This window comes from Garra rufa, chromosome 1 (assembly GCF_049309525.1).
Source record: "Garra rufa chromosome 1, GarRuf1.0, whole genome shotgun sequence".
Taxonomy (NCBI): Eukaryota; Metazoa; Chordata; class Actinopteri; order Cypriniformes; family Cyprinidae; genus Garra; species Garra rufa.
Genome location: NC_133361.1, coordinates 14,046,823 through 14,064,563, shown reverse-complemented (window position 1 = coordinate 14,064,563; position 17,741 = coordinate 14,046,823). Strand labels below are relative to the sequence as shown.

The 17,741-nt window shown below is 35.3% G+C and overlaps 1 protein-coding gene across 1 annotated transcript in view; it reads left to right on the top strand.

Moving 5' to 3' along the window:
- Window positions 1-17,741, top strand: part of abca3b (ATP-binding cassette, sub-family A (ABC1), member 3b) — an 89,229-nt gene that overhangs the window by 53,425 nt on the left and 18,063 nt on the right. The window contains exons 13-23 of the mRNA XM_073836343.1: window positions 1,001-1,155; window positions 2,505-2,660; window positions 3,912-4,122; window positions 5,341-5,491; window positions 7,012-7,110; window positions 9,155-9,353; window positions 10,311-10,620; window positions 10,695-10,968; window positions 13,221-13,425; window positions 13,587-13,806; window positions 13,892-14,050. Coding sequence (XP_073692444.1) covers window positions 1,001-1,155; window positions 2,505-2,660; window positions 3,912-4,122; window positions 5,341-5,491; window positions 7,012-7,110; window positions 9,155-9,353; window positions 10,311-10,620; window positions 10,695-10,968; window positions 13,221-13,425; window positions 13,587-13,806; window positions 13,892-14,050 — 2,139 coding nt within the window. The remainder of the gene's footprint in view (window positions 1-1,000; window positions 1,156-2,504; window positions 2,661-3,911; window positions 4,123-5,340; window positions 5,492-7,011; window positions 7,111-9,154; window positions 9,354-10,310; window positions 10,621-10,694; window positions 10,969-13,220; window positions 13,426-13,586; window positions 13,807-13,891; window positions 14,051-17,741) is intronic.

Below are 17,741 nucleotides of genomic sequence, written 5' to 3'. Positions count from 1 at the left end.
GTGTGATGGTCTGGGGCTGTTTTGCTGCTTCTGGACCTGGAAGACTTGCTGTGATAAATGGAAACATGAATTCTGCTGTCTACCAAAAAATCCTGAAGGACAATGTCCGGCCATCTGTTCGTGACCTCAAGCTGAAGCGAACTTGGGTTCTGCAGCAGGACAATGATCCAAAACACACCAGCAAATCCACCTCTGAATGGCTGAAGAAAAACAAAATGAAGACTTTGGAGTGGCCTAGTTAAAGTCCTGACCTAAATCCTGTTGAGATGCTGTGGCATGACCTTAAAAAGGTGGTTCGTGCTCGAAAACCCTCCAGTGTGTCTGAAATACAACAATTCTGTCAAGATGAGTGGGCCAAAATTCCTGCACAGCGCTGTAACAGACAAGTTACTGCAAACACTTGATTGCAATTGTTGCTGCTAAGAGTGGCCCAACCAGTTATTAAGTTTAGGGGGCAAACACTTTTTCACACAGGGGCATGTGGGTTTGGATTTTGTTTCCCCTTCATAATAAAAAAACATTCAAAAACTGCATGTTGTGTTTACTTGTGTTATCTTTGATTAACATTTAAATTTGTTTGATGATCTGAAACATTAAAGTGTGATAAACATGCAAAAAAATAAAAAAAACACTTTTTCACACCACTATAGTTTTATGTATAAAGAAGTGTGACCATCCCTCTCAAAATGCTGTAGGAAATGTGAGTCATTTCAACGAGTCAGTTCATTTGAATGGTTCATTTGAATGAACTGGTTTAATAAATGACTCACTTGATTCATTTGAATCATATCTATATTGTCTTCTATAGATAAATGTATTACTTAAATACGACTCTCTGATTGCACACATTCTTTCTTTCTAAATAAAGCTAGATGTTATCTCTTATAGCTAGAAGCTACACCATTGATTCAGCTGTAACTGTAAACAGTGATAATGGAGGTCAGTCAGAGTTTATCACTTCTTTACACCATTTGAACTCTCTTTTTCTTTTCATTCCCAGGCCTTTTCCCACCCAGCAGTGGTCGTGCGTATATTAATGGTTACGACATATGTCAGGATATGGCTTTGATCCGCCGCAGCCTGGGACTGTGTCCGCAGCACGATGTGCTCTTCGACAACCTCACCGTCCGAGAGCATCTGCTCTTCTACACACAGGTAGATGCTGATCGAGGACGTCTATAAAACACCTAACTCTGTGATCATGATATATGTTATCTATTTTTCTCTTCAAATGTCCTACATTGTCTTATTTTAAATTAACTTTTCTTGTAATAGAGTGGATTTCAACAGGATTTTCAACAACATTATTAGTGACTTTTGCTACCAGTCAAAAGTTTTTGAACAGTAAGATTTGTAATGTTTTTAAAAAAGTCTCTTCTGCTCATCAAGCCTGCATTTATTTGATCTAAAGTACAGCAAATACAATAAAATTGTGAAATATTTTTACTATTTAAAATAACTGTTTTCTATTTAAATACATTTTTAAATGTAATTTATTTCTGTAATCAAAGCTAAATTTTCAGCTTCATTACTCCAGACTTCAGTGTCACACGATCCTTCAGAAATCATTCTAAGATGTTGATTTGCTGCTCGAGAAACATTTTATTATTATTATTATTATTATCAATATTTAAAACAGTTGACTTTTTGTTTACAGTTGTACTTTTTTTTTCAGAATTCTTTGATGAATCGAAAGATCCAAAGTTTTTGTAACAATATTCACTATACCATTCAAAAGCTTTTATTTGTTCTTTCTTTCTTTCTTTCTTTCTTTCTTTCTTTCTTTCTTTCTTTCTTTCTTTCTTTCTTTCTTTCTTTCTTTCTTTCTTTCTTTCTTTCTATTTCAGTTTTAGTTATTTTAATACATCAAGTTAAACTAAATAATGTTGCCTTGGCAAAAAATAAGTATTTTTAAAAATATTTTTTTTAAATATGTTTTTACATATTTACTTCAGTTAAAGTTTACTTTGTTCTAAGTACCAAAAGTTGTTTTTAATGCTTTGGTGAATCAAAATATATATAAAAAATTGAAATATAATAAACAATACACTTAAAATTGATAACAAGAGAGAGAAAAAATATATATTTTAGGCTTATTGCAAAATATGCATATACAAATAAATATTCGAACATTTGAAGTAGTTTGAGAGCGTTAAGAAACAGGCATGATTATGCCATTTATAGCTCTTAATGGGATAAAGTGTGTTTTTTTTTTTTTGGTGTGATTTGCTACTTCAGATTCTCTGACTGGTTGATTTCTCTGCAGAATCTCAGATAATATAATTTTTCACCTGAAATTCAGCTGCTAAACATGATTACTAGGTTAATAAGTTGAAATAATGTGTGCTAATTGCTTCAACAAAAATATATTCCATCGATTAAAAACCTTGTAGCTCACAATAAGCCTGTTTTTAATAGTTTTTAAGTGATTATGAGAAATTGAAAGGGATTTGCACTGTATTCAGCATTGAGATGGATCTTGTTGTCTTGTTTCTTCTGCTCAGCTGAAGGGTTATCCTCGCGAAAAGATCCCTGGTGAGGTGGACCGCATCCTTCGGATCCTGAATTTGGAGGATAAGCATCATTCGCGATCCAAAACTCTCTCTGGAGGCATGAAGAGGAAGCTTTCCATCGGCATTGCCTTGATTGGAGACTCAAAGGTCAGACAAGCTTTATTTAAAGGAGTAGTTCACTTTCAGAACAAAAGTTTAGAGGTAATGTACTCACCCCCTTGTCATCCAAGATGTTCATGTCTTTCTTTCTTCAGTTGTAAGGAAATTATGTTTTTTGATGAAAACATTTCAGGATTTCTCTCCATATAGTGGACTTCTATGGTGCCCCCGAGTTTGAACTTTTAAAATGCAGCTTTAAATGGCTCTAAATGATCACAGCCGAGGAAAGAAGGGTCTTATCTAGCAAAACGATCTGTTAGTCATAAGGAAATTATGTTTTTTGACGAAAACTTTGCAGGATTTCTCTCCATATAATGGACTTCTATGGTGCCCCCGAGTTTGAACTTTTAAAATGCAGCTTTAAATGGCTCTAAATGATCACAGCCGAGGAAAGAAGGGTCTTATCTAGCAAAACAATCTGTTAGTCATAAGGAAATTATGTTTTTTGAGGAATACTTTGCAGGATTTCTCTCCATATAATGGACTTCTATGGTGCCCCCGAGTTTGAACTTCCAAAATGCAGCTTTAAATGGCTCTAAATGATCTCAGCCGAGGAAAGAAGGGTCTTATCTAGCAAAACGATCTGTTAGTCATAAGGAAATTATGTTTTTTGACAAACTTTGCAGGATTTCTCTCCATATAATGGACTTCTATGGTGCCCCCGAGTTTGAACTTCCAAAATGCAGCTTTAAATGGCTCTAAATGATCTCAGCCGAGGAAAGAAGGGTCTTATCTAGCAAAACGATCTGTTAGTCATAAGGAAATTATGTTTTTTGACAAACTTTGCAGGATTTCTCTCCATATAATGGACTTCTATGGTGCCCCCGAGTTTGAACTTCCAAAATGCAGCTTTAAATGGCTCTAAATGATCTCAGCCGAGGAAAGAAGGGTCTTATATAGCAAAATGATCTGTTATTTTCTAAAAAAAATATACTTTATATACTTTTTATCCTCTGATGCTCATCTTGCCTCATCTTGCTGGGATCATTTAGAGCCCTATAAAAGCGGCATTTAAACTGCATTTTGGAAGTTAAACTTGGGGGCACCATAGAAGTCCATTATATGGAGAGAAATCCTGAAATGTTTTCCTCAAAAAACATAATTTTCTTATGTCTGAAGATTAAAGTGAACTACTCCTTTAAACTACATTTTATGTCATTTCCGTGTTGGATTTTCCATCAGTAAGTAAAGGTTTCCCATGCAAACACAGCCCATGTGCATTCATTTATTTTGCTGTAGGTGGTGATGTTGGACGAGCCCACCTCCGGAATGGACCCCTCAGCCCGCCGGGCCACCTGGGACCTGCTGCAAGGCGAAAAGCGCGGCCGCACCATCCTGCTCACTACACACTTCATGGACGAGGCCGACCTGCTGGGAGATCGGATCGCTATCATGGCTAGCGGAGAGCTTCAGTGTTGTGGCTCGCCGCTTTTCCTCAAGAACAAATACGGTGAGAGTGCTGCAAGATCATAACACAGGATAATTTTACATTATATTTCTATTGTCTTTAGTCAGTATGATATGTACAGAACAGTGTTGGGGAAAGTTACCTTTAAAAGTAATGCATTACAATATTGAGTTACTCCCTAAAAAAGTAACTAATTGCATTACTTAGTTACTTTATATGGAAAGTAATGCGTTACATTACTTTTACGTTACTTTTTAAATCTGGGCAGGGCTTGTTTGTTTGTTTTTAATATATAAAGTTTTATTTTTGGCAAATGTAAAAGCCTTTTTACATCAAAAGCCCCAGGCTTAGAGAAAAGTAAATTCACGTCTGTTCAGTAGACCGCAGAAGAAAAAATGTCAACTCTTCAGCGATAAAAAAAGGAAAACATATGTTAGATTATCTTGAGTCATTTTTGCTTATTAGTATGGATGAATTAGATCATCGAAGGTCGGCAGCAAAGATATTGGTTAATAAAATGGGATTAAATACATAAAGGATATTTGTATTATTTAACATATTTAATTATTGCAGGTCTGCGTTGAATTTGACTGTTTTAATTTATTTTGAGGAACACTGTATCTGTTTTTTTAGTAAGTGAGATGAATAAATGCAATGTGTATTAATTCACATTTATTCTAGAACTAAAGTAACATCTTACTCACAATTTCTCTCAACATGGGGACAGGACAGCTTTTGATCAATAAATGGAGGGGGGGAGGGGGGGGGGGGACTGGCGTTAGTTTGAAAAAGTAACTCGGATATTTTCTTGTCAATTAAAAAGCAATGAGTTACTTTACTAGTTACTTGGAAAAAGTAATATTATTACCTAACTTGCGTTACTTGTAATGCGCCTCAACACTGGTACAGAATATTGATACGCTTTTAACCTAAATAACCCATGTTGTTTTCAGGGTACATCAGATTTTAATTTGCAAAACTGTACTTCCATTTACTTGAAAGCACCTCGCCTATAAAAACAGGTTGTTCTGCGGAGAAGGTCAAAAGCAGGACACAACATAGCCCATTACTGCTAAATTCTGATGTTTTTGGATGTAAAAAATTATAAGTGGACCTGAGAGAACATTATAAAATCATTTTTAAAAAATTCAGTTCATGACCCCTTTAAAAGTAGTGTTTTGCTCCAGGATTTTGCTTCTAGCTAGTAGTGCCGAAAAATATTTTTCTGATTTAATCTTGTTTTTGTTTTTTTCCCCACAGGTGCTGGTTACCACATGGTTATAGTTAAAGATGCGTTTTGTAACGTGTCAGAGATCACCCGTCTAGTTCACATGTATGTGCCTGATGCCACTCTAGAGAGCAGTGCAGGCGCTGAACTCTCGTACATACTGCCTAAAGAGAGCACCAGCCGGTAAGACAATACTAACATTACATATCTGCTATATAGTGTATTGTGCACTGTTTTTAAATAGTAAAACTTCTATACAGTGCATTTCTAACAGTAGTAAGCAGTATCACTTAAATTATGTTGCACGTTTAATACAGCAAGTAGCATGCTGTTATTTCAGAAACTAAGACTTATTTTGCATTTTTAGTTTAGTTTTGTGTCTGATTAAATAATGAGTCAAGTCAGGTACACTGCATTGTGGGATATGATTTCATGCAGTGTACATTTGGCAAAAGTAGTTGGTCATCCAGTTATTCACTGCATGCACAGTTGAGATCAAATGTTTATTTGACCAAAATAAGAGGGATCATACAAAATGCATGTTATTTTTTATTCAGTACTGACCTAAATAAGATATTTCACATGAAAGATGTTTTCATGTAGTCCACAAGAGAAAATAATAGTTGAATTTATAAAAAATGACCCTGTTCAAAAGTATACATACAATTAATTCTTAATACTGTGTTGTTACCTAAATAATCCACAGATGTGTTTTTGTTAGTTTGTTTACTGATAGTTGTTCATGAATCCCTTGTTTGTCCTGAACAGTTAAACTGCCCGCTGTTCTTTAGAAAAATCCTTCAGGTCCCACAAATTCTTTGGTTTTCCAGCATTTTTATGTGGTTGAACCCAGGGGCGTTGCTAGACCCTTTTTACTGGGGCACGTGCCCCAGTAAAAATATGCTGTGCCCCAGTAAAATCTCAAATTTGAGTTATAATTTACATTGATAATCCCAAAATAAAGACATTAAACTACATGAAACAACTGAATTAACGAGTAATGGGGGGCCTGTGCCCCAGTAGAGCTTTAGGTCTAGGAACTCCCTTTCCAACGATGACTGTATGATTTTGAGATCCATCTTTTCACACTGAGAACAAATGAGGGACTCATATGCAACTATTACAGAAGGTTCAAACACTCACTGATGCTCTAGAAAGAGAAAACGATGCAATAAGCGCCGAGGGGTGAAAACTTTTGGAATTTGAATATCAATAACCTTGATTGCACAAAGTCTTACAAGAGACAATAATATAATGAAAAATGGTTTGACGTATCCAGATATCTTAGATCTGGTTCTTGTGAGCTGCCGTAGCAACAGACGGACTAAATTTACCCATTGATCTGTTTTTTTTAGTGAAGGTCTCAACAACAGTCTGCTCTGTTCATCAGACACATGCATTTCTCCTCACAGACTGTCTAAAATGCCACCAGTGAGAGAAAAACATCCTAAAAGCATGTCTTAAAAGAAATAGTTCTCCTCAAAATGTGAGAAATGTTGAAGGTTTTGGTTTGACTATAGCTTATTAATAATATCTTTTCTAGTTAGAGGTACTTCATACAAATTTTGAGGGACATTTTGTTGAGCTGATGAAAAATGAAATAAAAATGAACAAATGTGAATGGATTTGGCAGAAGTCGTCTGAGCAGTTATTGATTTTCATGCATGTTCAGGTTTGAGTTTAGATCTGGTGTTTCTCCTCAGGTTTGAGCTGCTGTTTGCTGAGCTGGAGATGAATCGAGACGAGTTGGGCATTGCCAGCTATGGAGCATCCGTTACCACCATGGAGGAGGTTTTTCTCAGGTATTTGACCACTGGACCACCACAAAAAATGAAGAATCTCTAAAGATATTTTGTTCTAAATTAGTTGGCTGTATAGCCAACTATAAAATCTGCTGCTGATCAAATCTGTGCAGCAAAAACTCCTCCTTACTCCTATTTCTTACTCCTATTTTATTAAATAAAGTTGCTAGAAGTTCTACAAGCATCAAGCTCCTCTTAAAGTGTGTGCAAACAGGTTAACACTGTTTAATTTTATGTATTTGAATGAATTTGAGGTCTGCAAGTGGCTAATTTGTGTAACCTAATTCCACAGAGCTTTATTTTTTCCTAGCTGTATTATTAGGGGCCAAGCACAGAAGATGTGAAGGCACCTATTGTATCTGTTGGCATTCTTCTTCCTCTTCCGTTTCTTCCACCACTTCTTCTATACCAGCCCATAGAAATGCTTGAGGGAAAGTTGAAAAATTTGGCACTCTGATAGAGTACAGTCTGAACTGTCACCATAGGAAATTTGGAGTCTCTAACTTAAACTCTCTAGCACCACCAGTTGTCCAAAGTTTCACTCATGTTTATGCTAAGAACTTCCGAACCGTAAGGCACAGAATCAAAATCTCTGAATCCTTGGCTAAGGTTTATTTTGTTTTCTATTTTTAATAGTTTGTAAAACCTACTTTTTCCTAACTTGTCCTAGACGGTTTGTCTGTTTTTCACCAAAATTGGCACAGATCATCTTCAGACCATGCTGGCAAAAAGTTATGAAATTCAAGTTGATTAGTCAAACCGTTCTCGAATAACGCAATTACGAATAACGAATTCTATGAAAAGCACGCAAAAATGGATGTGAGGCTATATCTCCGCAACGGTTTAGCGTATTGAGACCAAATTTGGTGTGTGTTATAACAAGCATGACCTGAGGCTTCCTGCAGTGTTTCGGCACAGCGCCACCTAGTGGTCAGGATATATGAAAAATTGCTATTTTTGCTTATAACTTCTGAATGGTTTGGCCAAAAATTGGTGCATCATGCTGAGTCGAATGGCCCAATTTCCCCATGTCAGCCATTTTGGGTGTTGACCATTTTGAATTTGGTAGTAAAATGCTCTATTTTTTTTCTCTTTTCATATATAAAAATGTCTGTAACTAAAACAAAATGAGATATTTTCACCAAATTTGAAACACATATGTATGGGCACACTCTTAGGACATAATTACTTTTATTTCTGCACAGTCACAGTAAAAACACAACGTTTGTGCTTTTGTAAAATAAAGCAATCCGGTCAATTCGGTTCTCGGTTTCCTTTTCGTGAACTTGTTTGCGCAGCGACATCTGTTTTAAATCTGTTAATTAGTTAAGTCAGATATATTTTCCATTATATACCTTTCATATACAGACAGTGATTGTATTTTATTTTTATGACAGCACATTTTATTTTCATTGTAACTTACATTACATCCATCATCCTGGTGACCTATTTTAGACAGGTTTGAAAACCTGTGCCCTAGGCTGCAGTCCATTCATTACAAGAAACTTACAAGCTACAAATATACCTGTGCTACTTAAGACTGGTTTTGTGCTCCAGGCTTGCAAATCATGCCACCGATTTTAAATGCTCATTCAGAAAAGTCTAAAGCAACTGAATTGATTTGGAGGACTTCTCAACCCTACGGGGAACTGAGAAGTGTGATTTTGCCGGACTAAATTGCAGACCTGTGCTCTAAAAACACACCCTGCTGAAACATGCTCAGTGCCTAGTGTGCTATTTCCCAAGAACCTTTTTAACCACCGCTCCTTTTTGCTTTCCACAACGTTTTTCGTAATGGTTTTGGAGAGCTGTGTCCTACTTTAAACAGCCATTATCTGTAGGACGGAGCGCAGATTGACAGGTTCAATGCTGTCTCTTGTTCACTGTCGTTTCTTTAAACCCTTCTACATTTTACATAAGCACTTTTGTGTAGGACGTGCGACAATGGTCGCCCAGCTGTGTCCCAGTAACTTTTTTCATGCAGATCCTCATGTATGTGTCATCTTTTATGTAAGCGTTCGTTTCTTTGTGCTCGTACTCTCAGGGTCGGGAAGCTCGTGGACTCCAGTCTGGATATTCAGGCCATTCAGCTTCCGGCTCTGCAGTACCAGCATGAACGGCGGTCACATGACTGGACCATGGACGACTCCAGCAGCATCAGCGGCATGACGGATGTGACGGACTTCACCGACAGTGGCACGATGATCTCAGAGGATGGCTCTAACATCAAACTCAACACTGGGGTCAGTGACTTCAGTGCTTCTCACATATTTTAGAAATTAGGTGCTATTACTTTTCTTAGTAGTCGACCTAAAACAGTTGAAGAAAAACCCTACTGATTGATATTGTAAGATTCAGAATATTATAGAGACTCTTTTGACTTCATATCCTGACTATGACTTGTCTAGACAAGCACTATTCACATAGTCATAAATATTATCATGTATATTTAGTATATCATTTCTATATTATTTCTCTAGGACCTGCAAATGCCACTGTAAGTCAGTATTTATATATATATATATATATATATATATAAATACTGACTTACAGTGGCATTTGCAGGTCCTAGAGAAATAATATAGAAATGATATACTAAATATACATGATAATATTTATGACTATTTATGACTAAAAAAAATCTAATTATATATATATATATATATAATTAGATTTTTTTTATTTCGTAATTTTAACATTATAATAAAAAAATTAAGATGCCAGTATGGCTAACGGGGTTGCAAGTGCAGATCTAGCCTAAATTAAGCTATTTCTCAGTAGGGATTAGCTGGTTTGTATCTATTAATTTACTTTTTTTTCATAAAGTAAAGAAATATATTTATGTTTAATTGTTTTCATGTATTTGTTTTGTGTAGTTTTATAGTTATTTTTTCTTTTATTTAGTTGGGGGGAAATCATGTTATAATAATGTTTTGCCAATACTGTTTGGGCAAATAAGTTTATTTATTTTTTTTTTTGAAAGTCTTGTGCCCACCAAGGCTGCATTTATTTGATCAAAAACTGTTTACTATTTTTATATTTTAAAATGTATTTTATTCCTGTGATGCAAAGCTGAATTTTCAGCAGCATTACTCCAGTCTCCAGCATCACATTTCATGTCAAAAAGAAATCTACTAAATATTTTACATTTATTTATTTAGACAGATAATTAAGTATTTTCTGCATATTTTCATCCTCAGGCCAGGCTCTATATGCAGCAGTTCTATGCTATGTTCCTAAAGAGGGCGCTCTACAGCTGGCGCAACTGGAAAGTAATGGTGGCTCAGTTTCTGGTGCCGCTCATTTTCACCATCTTGGCCCTCGTAGTGGCTCGTACCCTTCCTGGGAGCCAAATTACACCCCAGCTACGCCTAGCGCTAAAACAGTATGGCCCTACTCGCGTACCTGTAGCTGTAGACACCCACGCTGGGCCGTTGACTACAGCCCTGGCTGAGATCTACGCCGCACAGCTGCCTTCCCAGAATGCCATAGCTGCCACTAATATAACAGGTAATAAACAAACAAATAAATAAATAAGCAATAGCTGTCTCAACAACATCCTAACATGTCATTTTTCTAATCAGATTTGTCGGAGTACGTGCTTTATAATGCAGTAAGGGAGGGTGGAGCTTTTAACGAGCACTGCGTGGTGGGCGTGGCTTTCAGGAGCCGATCCAGGAAGAGAACTGATGTCATTGGCTACTTCAACAATCAGGGCTATCACACCCCCGCTACGGCACTCATGCTGGTTGACAATGCTCTCTTCAAGCTACTAGCCGGACCAGACGCCTCCATCCAGACTGGAAATTTCCCCATGCCCCGTAACATGTCAGAGACTGCCCAGAGCCAGCTTTCTGAGTATGTTATTACTTTTAATATTTCTTGAACTGTATGTTTTCATTTTAAGATAAGACACTACATCAATTTAAAGGATTAGTTCAACTCCAGAATAAAAATTTCCTGATAATTTACTCACCCCCATGTCATCCAAAATTTCATGTCTTTCTTCAGTTGAAAAGGAATTAAGGATTTTGAGGGAAAAGATCCGGGATTTTTCTCCATATAGTGGACTTCAATGGTGGCCAATGGGTTGAAGGTCCAAATTGCAGATGCAATGCAGCTTCAAAGTGCTCTACACAATCCCAGCCAAGGAATAAGGGTCTTATCTAGTGAAGTGTTACAAACTTTTTATGGATATGTAAGATCTGTAAAGTTGAAACCCAAAGAGATATTCTTTATAAAAGTTAAGACTCTGCCACGCCTTCCTAAAACAGCTCATTCAAACACACCCCAACATGTCGACGTCACGTGTGGGAAGATTTGCATAACACCAGGAAAAAGACTAAACTTTTATTCTGCAGTATTGTTGTAGCCACCGCAATGTTGTGGAGACACTGTGTGTTTCATTTCGAAAGTGAAAGTACGTTGTTTGGCCTTCCAAATGAGTACACAACTAGAAATCAGTGGTTAAGTTAATTTACAACACTGTTCCAGAACAGGACAAATATTAGTTTGTGCAGCTCATTTTACAGAGGACTGTTTCCTGAACATGAGAGAGTAGCCTACAATGTGGCTGTGAACACTATAGTGGGGCAATTCCAACTTTGCAAAGAAAGTCTGGTGCATCTGGCTCACAGCCTGTTAAGTACATTTTCATATTTGAAGAATTTGCTACTGGCTATTCAAATACGAGTCGACTATTAGTTGCACGTTTATTAATAAACCATATAAATCATAATAATGAGCATTTAATTGCCTCAGCGTACCGGCAGATATAATAATGTCAGGAAAAAACAGCAAGGAGACTGCATTAACATTTGAATAACTTATTGATAAACTAGTGCTTTCATTTCATTGTTCTTATGACACTGACTCGTCATCTCCACAATAGTGGATGCGCCGGTATGCAAGTTTCTCTATAGATATATTTTCATGTCTGTAAGGCAAGTATACACAGAGTTTCGAAGTTTCGCGCTCAAGTTCAAAAAGACCGAGACGGCAGAAAGCACATCCTGTTTGCTTTAATTATTTTACAAAAGCACAACGTTTTGTTGTTATTCTGAGTGCACACAAATAAACACAGAGTCTTTACAGATTCAAAAGTGTATTACTTTTATCTGTATTACCAAAAATGCCGGAGTATTTTAAGAGCAAGTGACTGCACCCGATCTTCAATAGTGCACATTAGATATTAATGTTAGATTGAGCGGCCATGTAAAGTTGCTACTATTTGCGTATTTCAAACGAAAAGCCATATCCGATGTCAATAAATGATGAGCATTTGGATGTCCTGTCCGATGTACTATATTACCACATAGCCCAGCCATTAATGATCTGTCTGTCACGGACTGTGTGACTTTGCCACTTCCAGTGGATTTTTTTTTTCCTGCAAATAAGCAACTAATAAAATTTTGGTCAACTAAGCCTCTTCTCATTGACTAACGGTTAGTCAACTATTAGGGGGCAGCCCTACTTTTTAACCACAAATGTTTATCTTGCGCTAGCTTGACTTGACTTCATTACATAATCACGTTGGAAAGATCATGCATGACATAGGAAGAAGTACCAACCCAGTGTTTACAAAGCAAACATGCAAAAAAAGTCAATTGCCCTTTACAAAAAAAAAGGTGAAACAATGTCGGACGATTTTGAAGTTGGAGAAAATTTGATTTTTGAGAGTTTTTGGCCCTACCCTACTTTTTTTAACCAAAGTACATGGGCTAAGAACTAACTGTGCGTGATCTTTCTAATGTGATTACTTAATGTATATCAATTTTTATTTTTTGACCAATGACCAATCATTTCGCTAGATAAGACCCTTATTTCTTGGCTGGGATCGTGTAGAGCCCTTTGAAGCTGCACTGAAAATGTATTTTGGGCCTTCAACCCATTGGCCACCATTGAAGTCCACTATATGGAGAAAAATCATGGAATGTTTTTCTCAAAAACTTTAATTTCTTTTCGACTGAAGAAAGAAAGACATGAACATCTTGGATGACATGGGTGTATAATTAGAAAGTGAAGAAATCCATTAAAACAAACCCAGAATCCTAGGTGGAGTTAACTTGGAACACCTAGTTGGTCTTTCATCCTAATTTTTGTCTCTACAGGAGTCAAACAGGCTTCGCAATTGCCATAAACCTCATGTACGGCATGGCGTCATTAGCCAGCACCTTTGCCCTGCTCCTGGTGTCTGAGCGATCCGTGAAGTCCAAGCATGTGCAGCAGGTCAGCGGGGTCTACCTCTCCAACTTCTGGTTCTCCGCCCTGCTGTGGGACCTCATCAACTTCCTGTTGCCATGCCTGCTCATGCTGGTCAGTATAAATGTACTGTCTAGGTTCTGTCTGCGGTTCTTAATCTGGAAGCCCAAGCACAGTTGCAAGGGTGCTGTATGATGCTTTAAAATAAGCTAAAACCCCCTCAACACCTGTCATTTGGAAAACCTGGATATATGAAGGTGATTTGTTTTTTCTAGGTGGTCTTCCGATTGTTTTCAGTGAAAGCATTTGTGGCCGAAAACCACCTGGTCGATGTTTTGCTATTGCTGCTTCTGTATGGTTGGGCAGTGATTCCTCTCATGTACCTGCTCAGCTTTCTGTTCTCCACCGCTGCCACTGCCTACACACGCCTTACTATCTTTAACATCCTCAGCGGCACGGCCACCTTCCTCGCGGTCACCATCATGACCATACCTGGTGAGAAGCACGTGTTCGCGTCCATACTCGCATGTCAATACTTGTTAGACTGTGTATTCATTTTTTTGTGGTTGTCTTCCCTCAGATCTGAAGCTGGTGGTCCTGTCTCACCTCCTGGATAAGATCTTCTTGATCTTCCCGAATTACTGCTTAGGCATGTCCTTCAGCGAGTTCTACCAGAACTATGAAATCATCACCTTCTGCACCTCCAGTTTCTTTGCCGAGGCCTTTTGCAAGCTCGAAAGTGAGTGTTTGATAATCGCCCTGTAAAACCACTTGCACTGAAAATCATGAGCCTATGATATATATATATGTTGGATACATTGGATGGATGGTTAGAAATTATTTATAGATGGTTAGCTATAATAGATAGATGGTTAGATATGATGGATGTTAGATATAATGAAAGATTGTTATATGTGATGGATAGTTAGATATGATGGTTAACTATTAAAAATGGATGGCATCGATGATGGATCTGTCATCCTGTTCAAGGCTTGTTTACGTCTGGAGCGCTCAGATGAAAGCTCTGGGCGCTGGCTGCTTTGGGTTTTAGGTGCAGTAAATCTGGTGAGATCAGGGGAAGTTTAGACTGTACGGACAGCCTGTTGATGGTACTGAAGGATTCAGTTTGTGACAGGTGTCAGCGGGACAGAGGAACACTTCATGTGTTTATCAGCGCAGTATTGCATAAGTTTAAGAGTGAGGGTGTGTTGTTTCCACATGCACATCCAAACACTCGTCTGTCATTAGTGTCTGGCTGAAATAAACACTTGACGTTTCTTCCTCCTGCACCAGTGCTTTAGTCCTACACTTCAGTCTCTTTTATACTGCATTTCTACTTCTTTCAGTTTCATAGTGCACTTTATTGTTGGGACAAGTAGTGTTTGGTATGGCAAACATTTGTATTGCCAAAGAATTTGCATTGGAAACATCAAAATAATCAGTGCAAAACAACACGCAGTATGCAAAAAAAAAAAAACAAACAGACAAATTTTTTATATATATTTTATGTAGAAAGTAAGCAAATAAAAACAGGGCAAAAATAAAATAGTATTATATTTGCATGTGCAAAAAACATCTGAAACTATTAGATCAGTTTTTTTCTTTGTAAAATTTCCTTTGAAATTTTTTTATTTATTTGTTTATTTAAAGTTATTAATTTTGCTAACTAAGAAATAAACATTTAATTATTTAGAAGAAATATTATTTTAAATATTATTAAAAAATATTTATTTATTTATTTACATATATTTTTGTTGTGAAATATAAATTAAAATACTATTTAAATGTATATATTTTTTCTATAAATAAATAGAACGGTGCAAAAATAAACAAACAAACAATATTTGCATGTGCAAAGACATGATACCATTAGATCAGTTTTTTTCTTTTTAAAACTTTCCTTTTAAAAAATGTATTTATTTATTTCAATTCATTTTGTTTTGCTAAATATATATATTTTTAAATAAATATTATTTATTTATTTAAATGTATTTATTTAGCTAAATATAAATAAATATTGTTTATTTATTTATTTATCTAACAAAAATATAAAAATAAAAATAATAATTATACAAATAATAATTTAAAATAAAAATAAACACAGTGCAAAAATAAAATAAATTTTCCATTTGTAAAAATTATTAATTTATTAATTTATGTAAATTTATTTATTTTGCTAAATATAAATAAATATTTTATTACTTAATAAAAATATTTAGTATTTATTTATTTCATATAAAAATAAATATAAATATTTATTTATATTAAACATAAAAAGGTATAAAGATACAAACAGTGCAAAAATAAATCAAACAAACAGTATTTGCATATGCAAAAACATATCTGATACCATTAGATGGTTTTTTTCTAACTTTTAAATTGTCCCTTTGTAAAATTAACTAATTGATCATTTGATTTGATTTATTTTGAATGTATCTATTTTGCTAAATATAAATATTTTATTATTTAAAATAAATATTATTTATTTTTAACATAATAATATAAAAGCAAAAACTAACAAACAATATTTGCAAATGCGAAAACATCTGATATCATTAAACAGGTTTTTTCTTTTTTTTTCTTTTTCTACCTTTGTAAAATGTATTTTATTTATTTATTTCACTAAATATACATTAAAAATAAAAATATTTAAATAATTTAATTTAAAATAAATAGTAAATATTTATGTATTTGTACATAAGTATACAAATATAAACAGTGCAAAAATAAAACAACAATATTTTCCCTTTGTAAAATTAATTATTTAATTTGTTTGTTTGTTTATTTACTAATTTAGCACTTTGGTCACTGTAATGCTGATTTTAAATGTGCTTTATAAATAAATGTTACTATTAAAAGAATTTTCATACAAAGATGACAAACAAATATAAAAAAAGATGAAAAAACAGTGCAAAAATAAAAAAAATAAATGAATAAATCATATGTTTGTATGTATTTTGCATTTCTAATAATGACATGCAATTAAAAATGTCTTGTATAACTTGTGTACTTTGTCTAAATGTAGTTGCTTTGCATACTTTCATTGCACTTTTACTTTAACTTACAGTACATACTTGTTTACTTGATTTATATTTTTATTTCTTTGATTATTTCTGTTTGCCTGACTCCTATTCTTTCTTAAATTACTTTTATTTTCTGTATGTACAGGCTTTCCATGCTTTACTTATTAACTGTATCCTAACAAAGCTCTCAGTAACTTAGTGAAACATCTAAATGCTTCAGTTTATCAGTGTTTCCAGATTATTTTTTGTTTCAAGGCAAGGCAAGGCAAGTTTATTTATATAGCACATTTCATACACAATGGTAATTCAAAGTGCTGTACATAAAAAGGAATTAAAATCACAATAGCATAAAAATTTAAAATAATAATCACAACAATAAAAACAAAATTAAGAACATTTAAGATGATTAAAAAGAAAAAAAAAAAAAAAAAAAAAATGATTTCAAATTAATTATTACAGTAAAATGATTATACATAAAATAATGCAAACTGTTCGGACGTAGCACAGTGCTCATTCAATAAATGCACAACTGAACAGGTGAGTTTTGAGTCTGCATTTAAATGTGGCTAATGTATTAGCACATCTGATCTCTTCTGGAAGCTGATTCCAACAGTGGGCGGCATAATAGCTAAAAGCGGATTCCCCTTGTTTTGTGTGAACCCTTGATATTACTAACTGATTCGATCCTAGTGATCTGAGTTGTCTGTTAGGTTTATATTCAGTGAGCATATCTGCAATGTATGTAGGTCCTAGGCCATTGAGTGCTTTATAAACAAGTAAAAGTACTTTAAAATCTATCCTAAACATAACTGGAAGCCAGTGTAAGGACCTAAGGACTGGTGTAATATGCTCTGATTTTTTGGTTCTAGTCAGAATCCTGGCAGCAGCGTTCTGTATGAGCTGCAGCTGTCTAATGGTCTTCTTGGGAAGGCCGGTGAGGAGACCATTACAATAGTCCACCCTGCTAGTGATAAATGCATGAACAAGTTTCTCCAAATCTTGACGGGAAACAAAACATCTAATTCTTGCAATGTTTTTAAGATGATAGTATGCTGATTTAGTTACTGCTTTAACATGACTACTGAAACTGAGGTCTGACTCCAGAATCACACCCAGATTCTTGACTTGATTTTTTGTTTTTTGACCCCTAGCGTCAAGGTACGCATTTACCTTATGAACTTCATCTTTGTTTCCAAATGCAATGACTTCCGTTTTCTCCCTGTTTAACTGTAAAAAGTTTTGGCACATCCAACTGTTAATTTCATCAATGCATTGGCAGAGAGAGTCAATGGGGCTGTAGTCATTTGGCGATAAGGCTAGGTAAATCTGGGTATCATCTGCATAGCTGTGATATGCAATTTGGTTCTTTCTCATTATTTGACTTAGTGGGAGCATATACAGGCTGAA